General features: G+C 52.6%; 9 protein-coding genes across 9 annotated transcripts; 5 read left to right on the top strand and 4 right to left on the bottom strand.

Moving 5' to 3' along the window:
* Window positions 1-1,879: 1,879 nt before the first annotated feature.
* On the top strand, window positions 1,880-2,107 carry PtrM4_025160 (uncharacterized protein; the record flags this gene model as incomplete). Its single annotated transcript, XM_001932273.2, has 1 exon — window positions 1,880-2,107. One exon carries the CDS (start codon window positions 1,880-1,882, stop codon window positions 2,105-2,107), a length of 228 nt encoding a protein of 75 aa, XP_001932308.2.
* A 792-nt stretch (window positions 2,108-2,899) lies between these two features.
* Window positions 2,900-4,122, top strand: PtrM4_025150 (epimerase, PhzC-PhzF protein; the record flags this gene model as incomplete). Its single annotated transcript, XM_066103646.1, has 4 exons — window positions 2,900-2,924; window positions 2,963-3,334; window positions 3,398-3,440; window positions 3,576-4,122. The coding sequence occupies 4 exons, from the start codon at window positions 2,900-2,902 to the stop codon at window positions 4,120-4,122; spliced, it is 987 nt and encodes a 328-aa protein (XP_065965848.1).
* A 1,561-nt stretch (window positions 4,123-5,683) lies between these two features.
* On the top strand, window positions 5,684-6,862 carry PtrM4_025140 (Gag-spuma domain containing protein; the record flags this gene model as incomplete). The annotated part of the gene is made up of 3 exons (XM_001932271.2): window positions 5,684-5,982; window positions 6,036-6,121; window positions 6,174-6,862. 3 exons carry the CDS (start codon window positions 5,684-5,686, stop codon window positions 6,860-6,862), a joined length of 1,074 nt encoding a protein of 357 aa, XP_001932306.2.
* A 906-nt stretch (window positions 6,863-7,768) lies between these two features.
* On the top strand, window positions 7,769-8,041 carry PtrM4_025130 (F-box multi-domain protein; the record flags this gene model as incomplete). Its single annotated transcript, XM_066103645.1, has 1 exon — window positions 7,769-8,041. The coding sequence occupies one exon, from the start codon at window positions 7,769-7,771 to the stop codon at window positions 8,039-8,041; it is 273 nt and encodes a 90-aa protein (XP_065965847.1).
* Window positions 8,042-8,535: 494 nt separating this feature from the next.
* PtrM4_025120 (uncharacterized protein) lies at window positions 8,536-8,818 on the bottom strand (the record flags this gene model as incomplete). The annotated part of the gene is made up of 3 exons (XM_066103644.1): window positions 8,536-8,625; window positions 8,683-8,763; window positions 8,816-8,818. 3 exons carry the CDS (start codon window positions 8,816-8,818, stop codon window positions 8,536-8,538), a joined length of 174 nt encoding a protein of 57 aa, XP_065965846.1.
* Window positions 8,819-9,126: 308 nt separating this feature from the next.
* Window positions 9,127-11,605, top strand: PtrM4_025110 (clathrin binding protein; the record flags this gene model as incomplete). The annotated part of the gene is made up of 6 exons (XM_001932269.2): window positions 9,127-9,203; window positions 9,258-9,278; window positions 9,335-9,466; window positions 9,518-10,155; window positions 10,204-10,772; window positions 10,823-11,605. The coding sequence occupies 6 exons, from the start codon at window positions 9,127-9,129 to the stop codon at window positions 11,603-11,605; spliced, it is 2,220 nt and encodes a 739-aa protein (XP_001932304.2).
* Window positions 11,606-12,730: 1,125 nt separating this feature from the next.
* On the bottom strand, window positions 12,731-14,221 carry PtrM4_025100 (PgpB, Membrane-associated phospholipid phosphatase; the record flags this gene model as incomplete). The annotated part of the gene is made up of 3 exons (XM_001932268.1): window positions 12,731-13,044; window positions 13,093-13,688; window positions 13,785-14,221. The coding sequence occupies 3 exons, from the start codon at window positions 14,219-14,221 to the stop codon at window positions 12,731-12,733; spliced, it is 1,347 nt and encodes a 448-aa protein (XP_001932303.1).
* Window positions 14,222-16,459: 2,238 nt separating this feature from the next.
* PtrM4_025090 (Atrophin-1 multi-domain protein) lies at window positions 16,460-18,364 on the bottom strand (the record flags this gene model as incomplete). Its single annotated transcript, XM_001932267.2, has 1 exon — window positions 16,460-18,364. One exon carries the CDS (start codon window positions 18,362-18,364, stop codon window positions 16,460-16,462), a length of 1,905 nt encoding a protein of 634 aa, XP_001932302.1.
* A 326-nt stretch (window positions 18,365-18,690) lies between these two features.
* Window positions 18,691-19,896, bottom strand: PtrM4_025080 (uncharacterized protein; the record flags this gene model as incomplete). Its single annotated transcript, XM_066103643.1, has 1 exon — window positions 18,691-19,896. The coding sequence occupies one exon, from the start codon at window positions 19,894-19,896 to the stop codon at window positions 18,691-18,693; it is 1,206 nt and encodes a 401-aa protein (XP_065965845.1).
* Window positions 19,897-19,942: the final 46 nt, after the last annotated feature.

Below are 19,942 nucleotides of genomic sequence, written 5' to 3'. Positions count from 1 at the left end.
CTGGTTATCGACTGGGGAATTGTGAAGGAGCCGCGGGCTGGAACGGGCAGACAACGGGTAGGTATACAGAAAGGGTTTTGCGTTTCCTCTAGCTAACGCTTCTTCTCAGCATCCCTGCACCAGGCCCGTGATGGCCGGCTACGCACTTGCATAAGTGGCGTCAGTGACAGGGGTTTCCATCTTCCCCGAGCGCCAGTGACCAAGCCAGCCTAGGCGGGCGTCGACTTTCTGCGGCCTGGCAAGGAGCGCGCGAGAGGGCGCGAGAGGTCGCAGACACTTGCACGCTTGCACTTGCGCTCGAGTTCGTCGACTGATGCCCACACTGCCTCTTGCGTCCAGCTCCACGCCGACCCCGCCCCGGTCTTCCCACAAGGCCTCTCCCTGCACTGTACCCTCCTCTGCCCTGGACCAATGTTGCACGTACATGATGCTGCTCACTGCAACTACGTAGGTAAGACGCAATTCGTAGCTGGATTACACACTTCGCCCTGTTCACGCCTCACGGTGCCGACGAGCAGCCATGGCTGCCGGACCCTGAGACGTCACCCTTCACTGCGGCCCAAGCGACACCCTCACGGCCAAACATGGGGGGGGGGAGGGCCAGCGGCGCATGTGGCACGAGCTAGAGGCTGCGGAAGCCCGTCGTCGTTCCGGGAGCCTCCTTCACTGAGTCGTGAGTCGTGCCTCGATGTAGGTAAGTTATTGTTTGGCCCAGTCGACGCCCCCCCTTACCCCCCTCCCAAAGTGTCCCACCTAGCTGCGAACTCCACATGGATACTCAACTGCAGCAATGCTGGGCCCGTTCTTCCGCACTGCCAATAGGACCTCTGCGATAGCTGCACCTGCGAACACGCCAGGGTGAGCCTGTACTCCCTGAACACCACGCCCGTCACCTTCAGAAATAAGGGGCTGCCTCGATGCTGATCCTTGATGACGCTGCAAAAACTCTATTGGCTTGCAAACATTGCTGCCACTGGCCAACTCTACCCCCAAATTCTCTCCGTATTCAGCACGTCGACGACGTACGTGTAGAAATCACTAGCGAATCACGTCGAGGCCCGCCGTTGATCATGAAACCTCACAGAGTTGGCTCTCGCAGCCTAGACTTTCTGCACACGACGAGCTGCAGTCGTGCGAAACCCATCACTGCCAGCACGCTGCCCTCGTCCAGGCGCGCTGCGAGACGCATGTCCTGCGCCTGCCGCTTACGACACGGCTGTCAATCTCACTCTACACGAGAAAAAGCATGAGGAAACCGCGCCACGCCCCTGGCATGTTGACCACTGACTACTGCTGCATTTCACCGTTAAGACCCGTCGGCGGCGATGGGCGCATCGTCGGACCGAGTCCGATAGGATTCATTGACTTTGCTAAGGCTCGGCCCAAACTCTTCCACGCTGCACGGCAAATAAGTACACTTGTTGCTGCATCATGGAGCGCATGACGGAAACCACTTGACAGAGACTACGCAGACGATCGGTCTTGTAGTTTGCTTAGCACATCCTTCTCTTGGCCTGAAAATCACGCACCCGAGATTGTCTCATTTCATCGATCCAAGTGTGCGATCCTGTTGCGAATCATCAGATAAACGAGTCTTTGGGTCCAGCAAGTACTGGCCGGAGCCTCTCCATCCCATCTCGCCTAAGCTCGTCGCCGTCGCATGGCCGACCTGTACCTGCGTTGTACCTGCGCCTCGGAGAAAGCCTTTGTCAATAGCAAGGCCGCCTGCCGGCGACGGGCACCAGTGCATGTAAGACCATTCAATATCACACACGCAGAAGCCCACCTAAGAAACGCTGTGTGCGCATATGATTCAATAGAGCCCGTTAGAATAATCTCCGTGGCGATCTGCTTGGACCTGGCAGCCAGACCGGCTAACATGCTCGTCGTCTCCACACCCAAACGTCCCGGCTGGACTGTTCTGACTCGTCGCAGCCCAAAAGCCTACTCCTTGGGGGGCAACATGATCCTTGCAACGGGAATCATGCGCATTGTAGGAAACGTTGCGCCACCCGAGCTGACCCTGCCCTCATGCGAACAGAGGTACATATTGCCTTGGTCGCTCGCCAAACTCATGACACCGCGCGATAGCATCGAGCTGTCTTAGTCGCTTTCGCTTTCGCAAGGGCTGGACAAATGCCCCTCACAATCGTACTAACTTTAGGTTGCAGACATTTGTCGTGATTACGTAGCCATTGTGTGCCAAGCTTTCCATTTGATCTGGCCTTCTCCGCAGTGGGAGAACTGCCAGCTTACAGCCGCTGGACCTGATTTTCTGGCGAGTCTGTCCTGTTCGGGCATTAGCAGCCGTGGGTCAGCCTTGTTGCTACGATAATCCTTGGTCTACACACGTCTCCTGAAGACTACATGACAATACAGCCATTATACGAGGGATAGCGTCATTGCTGACCTTGAAGCCAAGCCGCGTGTATGTACTCGGTCAAGCCGATGTCCAACGACACGTCTTGTCGAGCTAATAGCTCTTGGCGTCTCGCGAATGCCGACCACGAGCTGAACAGAATCTGATGAGAAATCTGGGCATGAAATTTGTTGCGAAACACGACAAGGCCGGTGTGGGATAGTTGAGACAAAGTTTCGTTTGCGGCCTTGCTCCTATCACCCGTGGTTTCTGGGGTTGCCCGACTTCCATGTTATTAAACATGCAAACCCAGCGCATGGCTCGAAACTCCTACCAACCCTTACCTTCAGCCCTACTGAAAGGCGAGCTGATACAGTAACGCGAGTGTCAATCTAGCTGCAAGGTGCAAGGCCTTGAAGCGAGAACACGAGTCTAAATTTCATGTACTATCTGTCATGGCGGGGTAGCAACAACCTCCAGCGTCGGATAACTATGCCATCTTTGATGAGTCATCAGGGTCATGCGTCTACAAACCAAATAATGTCGGACAAGCTATGCTTGCCCGGTAAGTCACCCAAGAGCGATTCTACTACAATCCCTTAGCCATGACATCATCTTCCAAGCTGGAGTTTGTGACCCTGGACGTGTTCACGGCCAAGCCGTATGAAGGAAATCCACTGGCTATTGTGCGAATCCCGAATGGCCACATTCTCAGCCAGGATCAAAAGCAGACAGTCGCAAGAGAATTCAACCTCTCAGAGACAACATTCTTACACGAGAAAACTACAGCCACCGAAGACGATGAATGGACAGTCGATATCTTCATGACGACCAAAGAACTTCCCTTCGCGGGTCATCCGACAGTAGGCACAGCATGTTATGTTCTCGGAAGAACTGCTCGGGAGCGCGGTATTGAAAGTGGCACGATGAATGCACAGTTCAACTTAAAAGCTGGGAAGGTAGATCTGGAATACGGTTCGTGACTGCCAACTATGATCGAAGACGGGACCTGTGCTGACTTGTTACGCCAACGCAAAGACGTGGCGAAGATGACGGTAAAGGCAGCGATACCCCATGACGTGTATGTTGATCTATTCGAATTCCGTTCGTGTAATTGTGGTTTACTGGTGGAAGATTGCGTCAGACTGATGACTACGATCTGCTGTCTGTATTAGCAACGTTGAATTCAACAACCTAATCAAGCTGACGACTATAGCCATGTTCACAAGAAGAGATGCAGCAAGAATGAGATTTTGGCGTGGCAGCCTCAACTGGCAGAAGCTTACCAACAAGGCAAGACCCAGGCTCACAACGACTTTCCAGTTGTCTCGATTGTCAAAGGCATGACCTTTGTTCTAGTCGAACTAGAAAATGAAGAGGCGCTGAGCATGGTATCGCTGGCTGGACAAGCTCTGGTAGTCGACGGCTTGAATCCGGATTGGTGCGACGTGTTGACCGGAACGTACTTTTTCGTGCGAACGGGGAAGGGCGAGGACGGAACAATAAGACTGAGGACAAGAATGATCGAGGGGGCTTTGGAAGATCCAGCGACCGGAAGCGCCGCTAGCGACCTGGCAGCTTATCTCTCGTTAACAGAAGGTGGGAGCAGTGAGACGTTGAGATACGAGATAACACAAGGTGTGGAAATGGGACGACGGAGCGAAATCTTAATCGAGATCGACTTAACACAGGATCGGAACATCTCTAAGCTTTATCTCAAAGGCGGTGCCGTGGAGGTGATGGAAGGGCGACTGACCATCTAAATTTGAAACTGATGGATGTGGGTCGATCCGAGCGAACGCGTGTCTACATTTCATATCACAGTCACAATTCGAAATCATATTGTACTATACTTACTCCTGCCGGCCAGCCTCTCTGATTACTGTCTGGGAAGTGGAACTCGAGAAGTTTCCGCGGATGTTGGTTACAGATGTAGATCACTGCGCCTGACGACGCACCTTGCCTCAGGCAAGTCGTTGTACCGAGCCGTATGGGGAAATTCTGATTCAGTAATCATGTAATCATCTGGGATGCCGGCGTGCCGAACGAGTAGCGGGGTTTGACGTGAGGTGTCTCAGGCTGCTATTACCGAGGGCACGTTCTTACAACGTGTAGTGAAAGGGGCATATGCACTCGGCCGACGAGGCAAGAGATACCATACGGATACACGGCCGTTTCGCGGGCGCCCTAGATGGGGTCAACTGTGTAGTGGCGGCAGATTCGCAGGCATCCACTACGGAACCCGCAAGGTGTCGTGAAGGAGTGTCCAAGATGGCACGTGGGCAGACACAAGCATTTCCAAGACCTCAGTCCCAGGTATCCCATACCGTAGATCGGTGGGGATCCGGAGTGAAGAGTGCCGTCATGCGATTGTCTGCGTGACAAGCGTATCTCGGGCCACATAGAGCGACGCACCAGTGTAAGGCAGCACGCAAGTTTGGTGGTTAACGGCCCTTCCGTGCTTGTCATCTGTGACACCCGTCAGGTCGAGACAATGACAGCATGAACTAGCCGATTTGGGTGCCCAGAGAGGGCTTTCCAAAGTCGATTCAGTGAGGCTCTTGAGGGGGGGGCGTGGGTCACAGAGTGGGCCACCTATAGTTTCCCAATTTCCCCGCTGGTAGGGTGTGTTGGTGACCGGGTAGATCGGGTCAAATCGCACATTCCTGCCGTGCATTCGGTCGCTGCATGGCGCATAGTAAGGCATCATGAGGGTTTGAGTAACCAATCCTCAAAATTTAGGACGATCCCCGAAAGTGACAGCCACGAGGCGGCCGCTAACTGCATTGGACTATGGCGTGTCCGGTTGCGGCTAGCACGAACGGTTTTCGCGGCACTCTTTGCTTTACAACCCCAGACCTCACACACCAACTGTTTCTTGGATCTCCTTCTCAATGCTTCACATACTGGCATTCCCAAGAGTATTCCATGAGAGCCTCAGTCAATAGTTGAGCGCCAATTGATGCGCGCGCTCCGTGCGTACTACCAGCCATGCCGGTACTGGCAGGCTTGAGACGTCTCTGCCTTCATCGCCGGTTTCATGCCCAAGGAACCACCGGCCGCGTTGCCAAGTAGAGATTTTGCCTCTCCAATCGCCAAGGACTTAAGGCAATGTATTTCCTCCAGATAGTTTTTTTCTCACTATCATCAGTCGCTTGTTCCATCACACACCGGGTCTCCAGTTTTGGGTTACATTCCTTTCTCTTTCCTCTAATTCTTCATTCAGATTACGTTGAACGTATCTGACCTTTTTTTTGTAATCCACCGCCAGCCGGAAGTCACTCTTTTTTACAACCCCATAACTATCTATTCTAAGACTTCAACATGCGCTTCTCAACTATCCTCCCTATGCTGCTTGCAGCCGGTATCGCCAATGCCCAGGTCAACGGACAGAACAATGGTCAAAACAACGGCCAGAACAACGGCCAGAACAACGGCCAGAACAACGGTCAGAACAACGGACAGAACAATGGACAAAACAACGGTCAGAACAATGGTCAAAACAACGGCCAGAACAACGGACAGAACAACGCTCTGTGCCTCAACCCCAACAATGTCCAGGCGAACAGCAACTCTGACGGTCTCGGAGACAACGCAGAAGCAGGCCAGGCTGCTTCCGCTACGTAAGTTACCAACATGTCTTTACGTCTAGTACTATCACTAACTACTTGATCAGGGACCCTGCCAACTTCATCAACTTCTGCACGGGCAAGACACTGACCAACGGTCTTCAAGTCAGGGCGGGTTCTTGTAACTCCATTGGTAATTTTAGCCTCAATATTGCTATCGAGATCATTTGCTAATCAATTCACAGTCATGGGAGATATTCCTGCTGTCGGCAACATGGTGTCTACCATTTTCACCAACCCCAAGAACGGTGACACCGTCGGTGAAAACTCAGCCATTACCTTCTCTGTCAAGATCAACAACTTGGTGGCTGGGTCCTTCACCAACCCCGACAACACTTACTACGCCGCTCCCCAGGCTCTGTCGGGCGGCAATGTCGTCGGTCACACCCATATCACCGTTCAGGACATGGGTGGCAATGAAAACCCGCAAAACCCCCTTGATGCCCAGACTTTTGCTTTCTTCAAGGGTATCAACGATGCTGGTCAGAATGGCGTTCTCTCTGCCGATCTCGCTGCCGGTCTCCCTGCAGGTGTCTACCGTGCCTGCACTATCACTTCTGCTTCCAACCATCAAAACGTAATCATGCCCGTTGCTCAGCGTGGTCCCCAGGATGACTGTATCCGATTCACTGTTGGTAACGCCAACAACGGTCAGAACAATGGTCAGAACAACGGTCAAAACAATGGTCAGAACAACGGTCAAAACAACGGACAGAACAACGGACAGAACAACGGTCAGAACAACGGCGGCCAGAAGGGCGCACCCGGCGGAAGGCCCCAAGGTCAGAGGCAGAAGGGACGCTCGCCCGGCTTCGGTGGACGCCGTGGACGCTTTGGACGCCGCAGCTTCGCCGAGCGTGAGTTTGTTGCTTAAACTTTTCAATGACGCATGGAGGATATATGGGTTGGCTTGAGGTTTCGAGGTGATGCATGCTGTAATGGTACTTTCCTCTTTGATGACAACATGGCCTTGTGGGTAGCATAGAACGTTCTTCTGTCCCTAGAAGGGAATGGAGGGTCACTCTACGGAGGGTTGAAGCGGAGCGCTTCACTGGACTGGTTTCTGAGGGCGCTATTTCTTTTTTTCTTCTCAAAGTGCTCAGGTACAATTCACACATTGTAAAATTATTATGTTTATGAACCGCATCATTTTGTGCCACGCAATGAATTTCCAAATACCTTTTTCGCTCAGAGCTGTTGCCGTGATTGTTGTTCCTCGCTCAGCCTTGGGCGCCGTCACGCATTGATGCATTGAAGGCACCGAAACACAGATGTCTCAGGAACCCATGTGACGATCAGGCACCCATATGTAACAGCCTGGTATCGGGTGCCGTTGTCGGTAAGACGCAAGATACGGAAATCCTGCCTTTCCGGCCTTGGCCCGTCGTCACCAGTGTGTGTAATTGCATAGGCATGATGACAAGGGGTATATGTGCGGTAAGTAGTGCGATGACCAGCCGTGCGCTTTAACTCAAGAATCTTGGAAAACCAAGCGCATCCAGGACACGTCAGAAGCCGCTAGTAGCACCATTTGGCAACGCAAGTTCTTGATACAAGTGCAAGTGCAAGTCAAAGGCTTAGGCGTGGCGTACGATTCGATCTTTATCATGATAGCGTCAAGCTGGTCCATGCATCTGTGCATCTGACCACGCTATGAACGAGGCCGCCCATGATGACTCATCTATCATCGGAAGCTGAAGTCGTCCATGATACAGTCTATGAGTTCACAAGAGAATGAAAAGGCTCGCAACAGCACGACGGTGATAATTCCATATTCACCATGGACGCACGGAATGACAAGCACGACTTCACCACCACGCAGTCAACAGCGCCGACACTTCCCACCGAACTGTGGTTGCAAATTCTGGAACAAGCGGATACGCATGATCTCTGGGTGAGTGTGCGCCAAACTTCGCGAGCGTTCAAAGACTACGTAGAGCGGATATTTGTATCGATGCATCTTCCTGAACTATCAAACTCGCTAGCACTTCCACGTCGCGACCCGATAACGGGTGAGCTTAGATGGCCTGGCGAGGCCATACCCCGGGGTTAAATAGTCTTCTCGTTCGATAAACTGGCTACCAATCCACAGTATGCAGTTTTGAAGTCGCCAGAGTCAGTCAGGAAGGGAGAGGATATGAAAAGTGTCGACGAGCTTTATCGTACCGGTGTGCTGCCAAAGGAACGGCTAGAGGAAGCGCCGCAGTGGATCAAGATTGGCCGGAACCACATGAAAGGCTCCTCCTGGTTTGGGGTGGGAAGATTCGAATGGGATGAGGAACGGAAAATTTGGACGTGGGAGGTGAATTGGAGGAAGCAGTTGACGCAATTCTTCCAAGCGAAGGGTGTTGTAAGACTGAAGAGGGGGTCGAGGTGGGATAGAAGTGCGTGACATATTCGGATGCAACGGGCCGGATGTCTAGATTCGCGATGTGCTAAAGTTTTTGAGATGGTTTCTCTTGGGAAGAGAAGCAAGAAGTAAGAAGCTTGGTAGCATTCGTTCCACTACACATTGGCAACTGATGTTTCGTGTCATGGTGGCTTATTTCATGAACCGATGGCCTTTGCAGAAGTCATACGTTGCGCTATCAGACTAAAGGCAGCAATGGATGATATGAAGATGGCAAGGTTGTAGAACTGTGGCTTTGTCAACTCGGAGTTCTCCTTGGGTTGCGCCTAGGTGTAAGAACATACAGCCTTCCTTGAGTAGGCACTCTCTTCTGCCTCACTGCGCGCTTCCACAAACAGCCGGCGAAGATTCGGTAGATTGGACGGCTATTATTTTGTGTAAGCATATCAAGCCAAAATGACCATTTCTCGAACTCACCATGTTGAGCTATGTGCAACGCCAGGGCGAGGGGTGGAACCGGCGAAGCATTGGGCTAGATGTATACGGCGCACGGACCGCCATCATCAAGGTGGCAGTCGCGAAGCTCCGAACATCGACGTGTCCAGCGTATTACTCTGAACGCCGTCGCTTGACTTTTTACAAAGACAGCAATTCCCCAATTTTTGCCTAAATATCGCCGAGACACTGCAATACCATCGTACCGAACCGACCGAGGACGTACCTCACACCTCGCAAGCCGGAGTAAGAGGGGTTTGGCTGAGTAGTCGGCCTACGGGGTTCCCACAACCATGGCCGTCAACAGGATAAGAGGCGCATTTGCGCCACCGCGCAAAGGAGAGACATTTGAATTGAGGGCAGGTCTGGTGTATGATTGGCCCCGAGAAGCAGTATAGCAGTACACGACTAACCGTCTTCCCAGGTCTCAATATGCTTACGAACGGTGAGCGCACACAACCATGCGATGATGCACTTTCGGAGATGCTAAGACTGCGGTAGGAAAGAAGCCATTCAGAAGACCATCATGTCCATGACGCTGGGCAAAGATGTGTCGGCACTGTTTCCTGATGTACTCAAGAACATTGCAACCGCCGACTTGGATCAGAAAAAGCTCGTATATCTATACCTCATGTACGTATATTGCGCACTGTTTCGAGACTAGAGACTGATTGCATGCACCAGGAACTATGCAAAATCGCATCCCGACCTCTGTATCCTCGCCGTAAATACTTTTGTACAAGACTCGGAAGACCCAAATCCCCTTATACGAGCATTGGCGATTCGGACAATGGGCTGCATTCGTGTGGATAAGATGACCGACTATATGGAGGAGCCTCTGCGGAAAACGTTGAGAGACGAGTCGCCATATGTCAGGAAAACAGCGGCCTTGTGCGTAGCTAAACTCTTCGATCTCGCGCCCGCCATGTGCTTGGAGAACGGCTTCCTCGAACAGTTGCAGGAACTAGTTGGCGACCCAAATCCCATGGTAGTCGCAAACTCGGTCACAGCCCTGGTCGAGATTCAAGAAGCAGCCCCGGAAACAAAGGCCCTCGTCATTACGTCGCAACAGCTCAAGAAGATGCTTTTGGCGCTGAACGAGTGTACAGAATGGGGTAGGGTGACTTTGCTCACCACTCTGGCCGACTACAAGGCAGTAGATATCAAAGAGGCAGAGCACATTTGCGAACGAGTCGTTCCACAGTTCCAGCACGTCAACCCCAGTGTGGTTCTTGCAGCCGTCAAGGTCGTCTTTCTACACATGCGAAACATCTCTCCCGAGATGATGAAGTCGTACACGAAGAAGATGGCACCGCCGCTAGGTAGGTGTTTTGCTTTCCAATATGCAAATTATTGCTGATCCAGTACAGTTACACTCGTTTCGTCTGCACCAGAAGTACAGTATGTCGCGCTACGGAATATCGACCTACTCCTCCAAAAGCAACCCGATATCCTTAGCAAAGAAATGCGCGTCTTCTTCTGCAAATACAACGATCCACCATATCTCAAGATGACGAAACTGGAGATCATGGTACGGATAGCCAACGACAAAAACGTAGATCAGCTACTAGCAGAACTGAAGGAGTACGCTATGGAGGTAGACATGGACTTTGTGCGACGTGCCGTCAAAGCCATTGGACAAGTTGCGATCAAGATCGAAAGCGCGAGCGAGAAGTGTGTCAACACACTGCTTGACCTCATCAACACCAAGGTCAACTACGTCGTCCAGGAAGCGATCGTGGTCATCAAAGACATCTTCCGAAAATACCCCGGTTACGAAGGCATAATACCGACACTGTGCCAGTGCATAGATGAGCTGGATGAGCCCAATGCGAGAGCATCCCTTATATGGATTGTTGGAGAATACGCAGAGAAGATCAACAACGCCGGCGAGATATTGTCAAATTTCGTGGACACCTTTGCCGAAGAATTCACTCAGGTAAGCATGCAACTCCAAGAGACTGATCAACATGCGCTAACTAATGATAGACACAACTCCAAATCCTCACAGCTGTTGTCAAGCTTTTCCTAAAGAAACCAGATCAAGCCCAAGGCTTAGTGACCAAAGTCTTGCAAGCTGCTACTGCAGACAATGACAACCCGGATATCCGAGACCGAGCTTATGTCTACTGGCGACTGCTTTCCAGCGACCCACAGATTACCAAGGACATTGTACTTTCCGACAAACCACCAATCACATCCACAATACGCTCACTACCCCCTCAATTGTTGGAGAGTCTGCTCACAGAACTATCAACACTGGCATCAGTCTACCACAAGCCACCAGAGGCCTTCCTCGGACAAGGCCGATTCGGCGCAGAGGCAATGCAACGGGCTGCGATCGAGGAGCAACAAGAAGAGGCACGAGAAAACCCGATCGCTGCAGCCGCAGCAGCAGCTGGCGGACAAGCGCCAACAAACATGGAGAATCTCTTGGACATTGACTTCGATGGCTCGGCTCCTGCTTCGATGCAAAAGCAACCTGGCTTTGGAGCTTCCGGTTTGGAGGGCCTTGCAGGTACCCCACAACGTGTTGGATCCCCGGCTGTCAATGCGCCTGCGCCGGCACAATCAAACATGGATGATTTGATGGGTCTGTTCGGTGACGGAGGAGGAGCGGCCCCTGCTCCAAGCGCACAGATGGGCAACGACGATATCATGAACGGGTTTGCAAGCATGAGCATGGACACCAACCAACCTCCACCAGCGACGCAGCAATTAGGCGGAGATCAAAGCAAGAAGAGCAACCAGGATCTACTGGACTTGTTTTGATTGGTGATTGGCATGGGCGGTGGCATGATGATTTGAGTAGTGTCTGATAGGCAAAAGTATACTCTAGGTGAGTTTATGCTGGCGCTGAAAGAAGGACGTGTGGGTATGATAGCAAGCATGTATACCAATTGAAAGCTAGACCAAGGGTTTGGATGAACAAGCACATGATGGAACTAAGCTGGATTGAGGCTCGTATTTCAGCTCTTGAGACTAGCCAAATAGGATGATGATAACCATGGGATGATTCCGATTAAAGCGGCCAGTCTCGGTCTGAGTAAGCCGGGCTAATAAGCAAGCACTTGCATGAGCACGCCTGAGTGCCATGTCAGCACCAACAACATCAGCCGCAGCAGTATGACATGCATTAGTGGTAAAGGCTAGCATAGGACGCAGTCACAAGCCACAGCGGGTAACATGTTCAAGAGCTATTTCGATAGATTACTTCATTCAAGCATTTCCATTCCATTAAGCATTACACTAGTAATAATATATCCCTTTCCAGTGGTGGCAGGCCTCCAAGGAGAAAAAAAAAGAAGAGCAAGTTTGGGGCCACTGATCCACCATAAACATTTCCCAATCAGCCCGAGTCATGCAAGTGATACACATTTCATCCCAACCCATATCACAAGAGGTCATGAGACTCCCAAAACAAAACGTCTCCTCTATGCAGAAAGCATTCAGCCGCCTATTACAAGTGCGACAGGTTTGAGAGGAAGAAAAAAAAAGGCGGCTGAGCGCGGGAAGCGAATGTATACAACACAAATGGTACTTTTGCAAGTTGCCAGAATGGGCCAAAGTAAGAGCGATCGACTTGGGTATCAAAATAAGAGAGAGGGGGTTACAATAAACCACGCCGGTAAAGCGCTACGAAGGAGGTCCACGAGGATATAATGGTTGGTGGGTCCTGAAGGTGGTGACGATGCATGTATCGTCTGATGCACTCTGTGCCGATGCCAGGGCTCTATGCCGTGAAATCCATGGCCGATTGATGGATCGCTGAAATGCTTCGCAAACAAAAACTCCGTTCCAATGCAGGGGTCGTAAAGGCCGTCACCTGGGGGTGAGAGGTGAAGTGCGAGTTTAGGAATGAGTATGGATGAGGCGGAGATATAGATAGTGTAGGTCTTAATCCTTGCGGACCGTGTGTTCCGTATCGGACCCAACGGTGTCGCCTTCCCAGAGGCTTTGGCTGTCGTCGGTGGGCGATCGAGCGCCGACCGGGCTTCGTCCACCAGTGGAGTAGGATGACGATGAGCCACTGGCCCAGTCGTCCGAATCCGAGTGAGGCTGGAATTCCTCGTAGATGTCGAGCATGTTGTAGCCAGCACCGTCCATGGGGTCGCCGACCTCGACGTAGTCGTAGTCCCAACGGAACTCTTTGTCAGATTGCGGGCGGGGGAGAAACTTGGCTCGGCCGAAGAAGTAGCAGATACCGGCAACTGATGGATGTTAGCTGAGACTTGTGGAAAGAGGAGATGGAGACATACGCAGACTGCCAGCGACCAGGTCAACGGCGTAGTGGTGGGAAAAGTACATGGTCGACCACCACAGCCACATGGTGTAGCCAACGTAGACGGGGAACAGCTTGGGGAAAACGTGTCCCATAAACAACGTCTCGAGAGTGGCCCATCCTGAGTGCAGGGAGGGGAAAGCGCCAAAGACCATGGGCGAGGCGAGGAAGGTCGAGGTGTAGATGTCGATGCCAGTGAGCTTGTCAATGGCCTTGAGACCTGCAGCATCTCCGGGAATGCTGTAGTTGGCGGGGGCCAATCCGTACGAGTTCTCGTACCATGGCGGGGAGCATGGGAAGACGATCTGAATCAGCACAGCTGTGATGTTCATGTAGCCGAAAGCACGAGCCCAGATGGGAAGGGTGCCAGGAGGACCCCAAATGAACATGCATGCGCTGACGATAACAGGCGAGACATAATGTACGACACCGTAAGGCAACCAGGCAAGAATGTCAAGAACGGTGTGCTTATGGGCGGACAAGATGTTGCTCAGGTTGGCACCGTAGAGGATGTTCTCGAGGGCGGGAAGCACGCGAACCCAGATAGCAGGGCGGTAGTCTGCGGAAATGTATCTAGGGTGGAATTAGCACTAGCTCGTGGTACCGTGTCGCAGCCCGTCTGAACATTTTCAGATGAAACAATCGTGCAGACAGCCGAACTATACGTACTTGCAGCTAGAGAAGAGAAATAGCCAGGTAAGTGTGGGAAGCAATGGGAGCAAGAATTGGCGGGTGATGGGCAGGCAGAGGCCAGTCATAAGCAGCGTCGCGATAAACGTCTTTGCAAACGGGCCCGGCGCCTCGCTCACGGAGAGGGAGAAGATGGCGACAATAGCCAGAAACAGGTACTGAGCATCGTATATTGACCACGAATGGGTGCGCAGCGAGCGCAGCGTGTCCGAGGGGGAAAAGGACGTCTCGAGCGAGGCAATGGATGATGTTGGCGTCTGGCGACTGCGTATACGCGACTTGGTGGCCCTCCACTTGCGGCGGACGCGGTGGGGAATAAGACTGGGCAAGGCCGACAGGCCCGGGACATTTGAGCGTGAGAGCATATCGGAAGCGGCGCCGTTGTCGAGAAAGGCGAGGTAACTCTTGTTCGTCATGGTGAATAGGATAGGGCGAGGCTTTGGCGGCGTGTCGGGGGGATCGTCTGTGGCGTAGGGGCGTTGGGGGGGGCAAGGGCGATAGACACACGACCAAGAAGCAGCTGGAAGCGGACGTGGTCTTGTCTATCAGAGAAACCAGCAGACGGTGGGCGAGGCGGACAAAAGAGAAAAAGACGAGCGGAAGAGGACGGTGGACAAGAGATTATGAAAGAGCGCCGTACATGATGGAAGCTCCGGATGGCTGAGGCTTGCACAGCGCCGTGGCCGGGGGGTCAAGTTAGTTAGGCCCGCGACGTGAGCGGCTATGACGGGGCGGGTTACGCTCAATCTCGTTTGCAGTACCACCCGGACGCATCAAATGTTTCCGCCTCGCCAAAATATCAAATATCCAATATCCATGGATGCGATGCTATAACTAGATATGGCACTGGCACTGACTATACCTACTTTGCACTCATGCTGAGCAAACACTGCTCTAATATGTAGCACGACATTCTGCTTCCATGTATCACAAAGACGACACCCTTGACCATCGGTATGCCGGGGCCCTACCGTAAAGGCCTAAACCCTCTCTTTTACGCGACCCATATCTGCAAAACCGGTCATGAACGAACCAAGTGCAAGAGTGATGCAGCAGCAGTGCGTTAGCTGCTTTTTAGCCCGCCATGACATCAACATACCGCTGGCCGCATCGCGCCGTCAGGCGACTCCCAGCGACACGTCGGTATTGCACCCCTGCCGATGATGAGTACGCGATACGGGCATCAGATGCCTGAGCCTCATTGCTGTGTGTCCTGCCGACAAACCAAGTCTCACCGAACTAGCCCCAGCCTCAAGGTACACGGAACATGCGACACCACCTGCACCTTTTTGCTCGTCTGCCTTGGCTTGGCTAAACTCTCTTACCCCCAATTACCAATCACGCCCCATTACACCGCACCCAAACAGAGCCCTCCCACCGCTGACTGTGTCGTTATCATATCCTCCGCATCCGCTTCCGCTCACATTCATGTCCCTTGTAGTCTGAATAGGCGCCCTCGGCATCTCCAAGCATCCGCTCGCCGGTCGCCGTGGGTCGCGCCCCCTCGCTCTCGCACGACTTCTACTCCGGTTCCCACACGGACGCCGTCTGGGTTTTTTCTTTCTTTCCACACTGCCAATGGGTAATTTCCTTTTTACTGCTCCATTACACACCACCGTTCCACCCCCGTCCATGCAGCTCGCGGCTTTCGGCCTTGAAAAAACGGACCATCGGACGAACCTAGCCTCCACGCCCTGCCCTGCGCTTGAACACCACAGCTGCCCTCTTCACATGCAGCTTAGTCGCCTGTAACATGGCATTTCAAGCGTTTGCCTAAGCGCTAACACGGAAATCTCGGTGTGACCAGAAATTCAATAGAAAAATTTCCTTTGCAGCTTCTACTAGCCGGGAACCCGCTTCTGCCCCCAAGAGTCGCGAAGACGTGAACATCGCAATTTCTTTACTCCTATCCTGACTCTGCTCGCCGCATGAGGTGTAGGGCGAGAGATGCCATGTGCAAATCCCGCTCACCATGCCCTTTCCATGCGAGAAAGCTGGCCCCCCAGCAACAACCTTGCTTTGTCCCCCCAACAACGTGCTGAAAGGACCTGGTCGTCGGCCGTTGCCTGTCACACTTGAATAATACACGACTGCAAGCCCATGTTTCACACACTCAGGAACCGTTCCACCTAGACTAAGCTTCGCCATGCCTCGTCCCACATGCCCAGTCTAGACAACTCTCTTCCTCCGTCTCCGTCTTACTGCCCCCGCTCCGCAAATTTACTCTCAACCCTCATCCGGGCCCGAGCGCGAAGCTTGCACACGCGGGAGTCGGCTACTTTGTTTTGTTTGCGGTTGTCACTGTTAGTATCGCTACCACTGTCACGCGAGGTTAGATTTGCCGATCATGATATGTCCCTGACACTCCCTAAAACCCATCTCGGGCACCTCGGAGTCGGTGGGAAACTCCGTCCAACAACGCATGATATTCTTCGTCTTCTGATGCCGACTTTCTAAAACTTGGCCTGCAAACAATTCTCTGACTACCGTACTGCTCACCACCCATGCCCGGCTAAATGCCGTTATCAAGTCCAAACAAACATAACTTGTGGAAGCGAACAAAACTTCTTCATGCATGCTTCACATCACACTAAGCACTAACGTCCACACCGCATATCTTCATTCGATACATTCAGCCATGCATATCCATCATCCTATGGCGTGTCAATGAGATCTTCCAGGAATTGATCCAGTCCGATAATCGTGAACTGTTCCGCCCATTTGGCTCTGAACTGCCTCTTCCTGTATCCGCTATTGATCTGCTGTCCCCAGCTGATCAGTTCGACTTTCCAGCCCCGCTTCAACGCACGCTCAACATGTGCAAGGAAGCCATCCGACATTTCCGCCACCGCTCCATCGCCCGTTGCCAATACCATGGTGCTGGGCACTTCGCAATCAATAATGCTTTGGCACATCTTCAAGTGAAGAATCTCGTCAACACCTTGCTCAACCCATTTCGGGGCTGATGGTGTCTTCGGAGTCGGCGCTCCCGTTTCAGAGTCGCTGCCGCTGCCGCTGCGTAATTGAGTAGCTCTGTGCCAGCCCATCTTCTTGACGTCGTTGAAGAATTTCTTCTTCTCTGAATCTTCGCGGACAATCAGCACTTGCTCTTGCATAACACTGTCGTAACCGACTGCTTTCGATGTCTCAACAAGCTTCGCTACATGTGGAAGGGGGTTAGCTTCGCGGTGTGAGCCAGCAAAGAACCGCTTTGCAACAGGTCGACGCCGCTCCATCAACAACGCAAGGCTGTCAAAAGACATGTCATAAGAGTTGTGCTGCAGCCCATGGTACCGAAGCATATCTTTGAGGCCAATTATGATATTAGAGGCGTCAACGAATACATGCAGCCCATGACTAGACGATCGCTCGTTGAGGAGCTGCATCGGCGCCAGCAACCACTTTCGATCCTCAGGGAACGTGTTCAACAGCTTGTGAAGCAAATTGAAATGACGGTCTACTTGAGATCTAATCGTGACTGGTGGTCGCCTTCCGCTAAATGAAACAACATTCGGAGTTAGTGTAGTAGGTAGCTGTACAGCCAGTGCAGGCTGAGAAACGGTCCTGGGTAAAGTAACAGGTCGAACAGTTCGCGGCACAAGTCCATGGTGTATTGGTGTAGTATACTGAACCGGCTGTTGCAGTTCGGCCAGTACGTATTGAGGCGGTGCTAGAGTGCCAAATGTCGTGTACTGGGGGTGGTTTGGTGCTGGAGCAGTAGATGGGACGACAACGGGCACTTTCTGGGGTTGCTGAGGAGTCTCGGGCTGTGGTGCGGAAGGTCGCTTCAGTATGCTCGGGCGAGCTGTAGGTGTCTTGGGTTGCAGAGCCTCAACTTGCAGTGCACAAGGTCGCTTCAGTATGCTTATACGAGCGTCGGTCGTCTTGGGATGCTGCGGCTGATCACGATAAGCATCGGTCGAGTCTGATTCTAGCGCCAGACTAGGAGTCGTGGGCTTGAGTTTTGCGCCTACGTTGGATCGTGAATGTGCTCGGGATGTCTTGCATGGTGTTTCTGGCGCATCGATGTCTGTCTTTGGGGTGTTGACAAGCTCGCTCAGCTGCTTCCGCATTGAAGCGCGTTGCGCTTGGCGGTCTATCTGCTCCCGATCCTCCGCAAGCTGATCCAAAGTCTCTTGTATAACCCGTTGGCGAGCTAATTCTGCTTCTATTTCTTTCTCGGCGCGTCTGCGGGCCTTCTTGCGCTGAGTCTTTGTCAAACCCGTGTTGTTGGTTGCCTGTTCTTCCACCTCCGGTTCATGCTTGGCAGGGGTACGCGGAGGCTGGAGGACTGGAGACGGCAGTAAGACATCGTCCGAGTTACTCAGTTCGGAGTCGGGGTCGAGTGGTGGTAGTGGAGCTGGAGCGTCATCCGTAAAGCCAAGGCTCTCGAACAGCTTGGAGAAGCTTCCTAGCCGTACTCCTCCGTCTTGCGATGCGGAAGTCTCGGCTGGTGCCGCAGGCCGAAGTGCCGGGGAGCTGGTGTCATGGGCGCCCGAGTCGATCAGATCGATAACGGAGCTAAAGTCCCAGCCGGTGTCGAGAGACTGCAAAGGCATTGGAAATATGAAACTCGTGAGGTGGCAAAGTTGCCTGTCGTGTGTAGAATGGTCGTAGGAAGCCGAAAGATGCTAATTTTCTGGAGCAACTGAGAGGTATTAGTAACTGCGCTATGATTTGGGGCCAGATACCGAAGCGCCTCGTGAGATAGCCTTATGGGACTATGCGAGGCGGAATAGGAGCGCTGGCAAGACAAGCAGGAAGCCAAACATACCGTGTAACGTGGTTCACAAGCGAGTGGCCACCCCAACACCAGCGCAGCGCACGCGCGGCGACATAGCGCAACACCACAACAAATTACTGTACTATACGCAATAGGATATTATTATTCAGAAGCATCACTACTATCTTCATCCTCTATCTCTACCTTGCAGGTGCGGGAATTATGCCCAATCTCGCTGCAACGGCCGCAGCGCCTCTCTGCGCGCACCCTCTTCGCAGGCGTCTCGCCATCCTCACGACTACCACCCTCCTTTGCAGCAATTAGGTCAGATACCTCACCAACTTTCAGAGTCTCCTCTACACGTACATACCGCCTTTTACGGGTCTTACGCTTTGTAAGCGTGTCAACAGCGTCTCGCAGGCGGCCCATTTCCTCCTGCACCAACACCATATTATGAGCTATCTGCTGAGCGCCTTTGCTTAGCTGCTTAACCTGCTCATCTAATGAACTTGCTGGTGAGCCCCGATAGTTTTGTATGCGATTTCGAATCAGCGTAGATTGCGCCTCTATCTCGCGGGCGTTGCGCGGTGTTTGCGCCTCCCAGGCGACAGTACCTGGTGCAGGTGGCGTTGGCATACGCAGCTGTACATCAAGCTTTGATAACACAGCGTCTGGGTTAAAAGGGACTAGCCCAGCACCTCGAAACCCTGCGCAGACATTCTCTGGTGTAAGTGTCTTCTCAAAAGCCGTTTTAAAGGCTGGTAGGAAGGTTTCTTTGTTGATATGGTGGATGCGGCTGCGTGCTAAGAGCGAGATCCCGTCGCCATAGTGGCGCTTTAACAGCGAGTAGGGGACTACGTCAAGAGGCTGCAGGAGGTGCGACGAATGAGGTGGCATGCAGAGGGCGATAATCTTGTTCTCCTTGCAGTAGTCCTGGAATTCTATCGAGCAGTGGCTCTCATGGCCGTCAATGATGAGCAGCCTGTATGCCCCAGCAGAGAACGCCTTCGTATGGGCGTCGAAGTGCTTAAGCCACGCCAGCGCGAGGTCGTTGTTGATCCAGCCAGTAGGAGAAACGTCAATAACCCAGTTGCGAGGTAGATCAGTGTACCAGGTAGAGATAAGGACCTTGCCCACGAAGATGAGGAAAGGTGGGATAACACGCCCCGTCGCAGCGACGCCTTGTACCAGGGTAACCCACTCGCGATCGCCAGGTTGTAGTTTCTTCTGTTTCCCAGGTTTCTCTGAGCCTGTAACAACAAGCTGAGAGGATATCTTGCCCATCATGAAGCCAGACTCATCAAAGTTCCAGGTGTCTTCATCCAAATACCGTACTTCGCCTTTACCGATTGAACCAGGCTGAACCATGGCCGGATAATCGCTGGGTCTTCGCAGGCAGCTCGCTGGCAATCAT

Source organism: Pyrenophora tritici-repentis, chromosome 1 (assembly GCF_003171515.1).
Source record: "Pyrenophora tritici-repentis strain M4 chromosome 1, whole genome shotgun sequence".
NCBI lineage: Eukaryota > Fungi > Ascomycota > Dothideomycetes > Pleosporales > Pleosporaceae > Pyrenophora > Pyrenophora tritici-repentis.
Note: the sequence above shows the minus strand (reverse complement) of the source record. Positions and strands in the feature narration are given on the sequence as shown.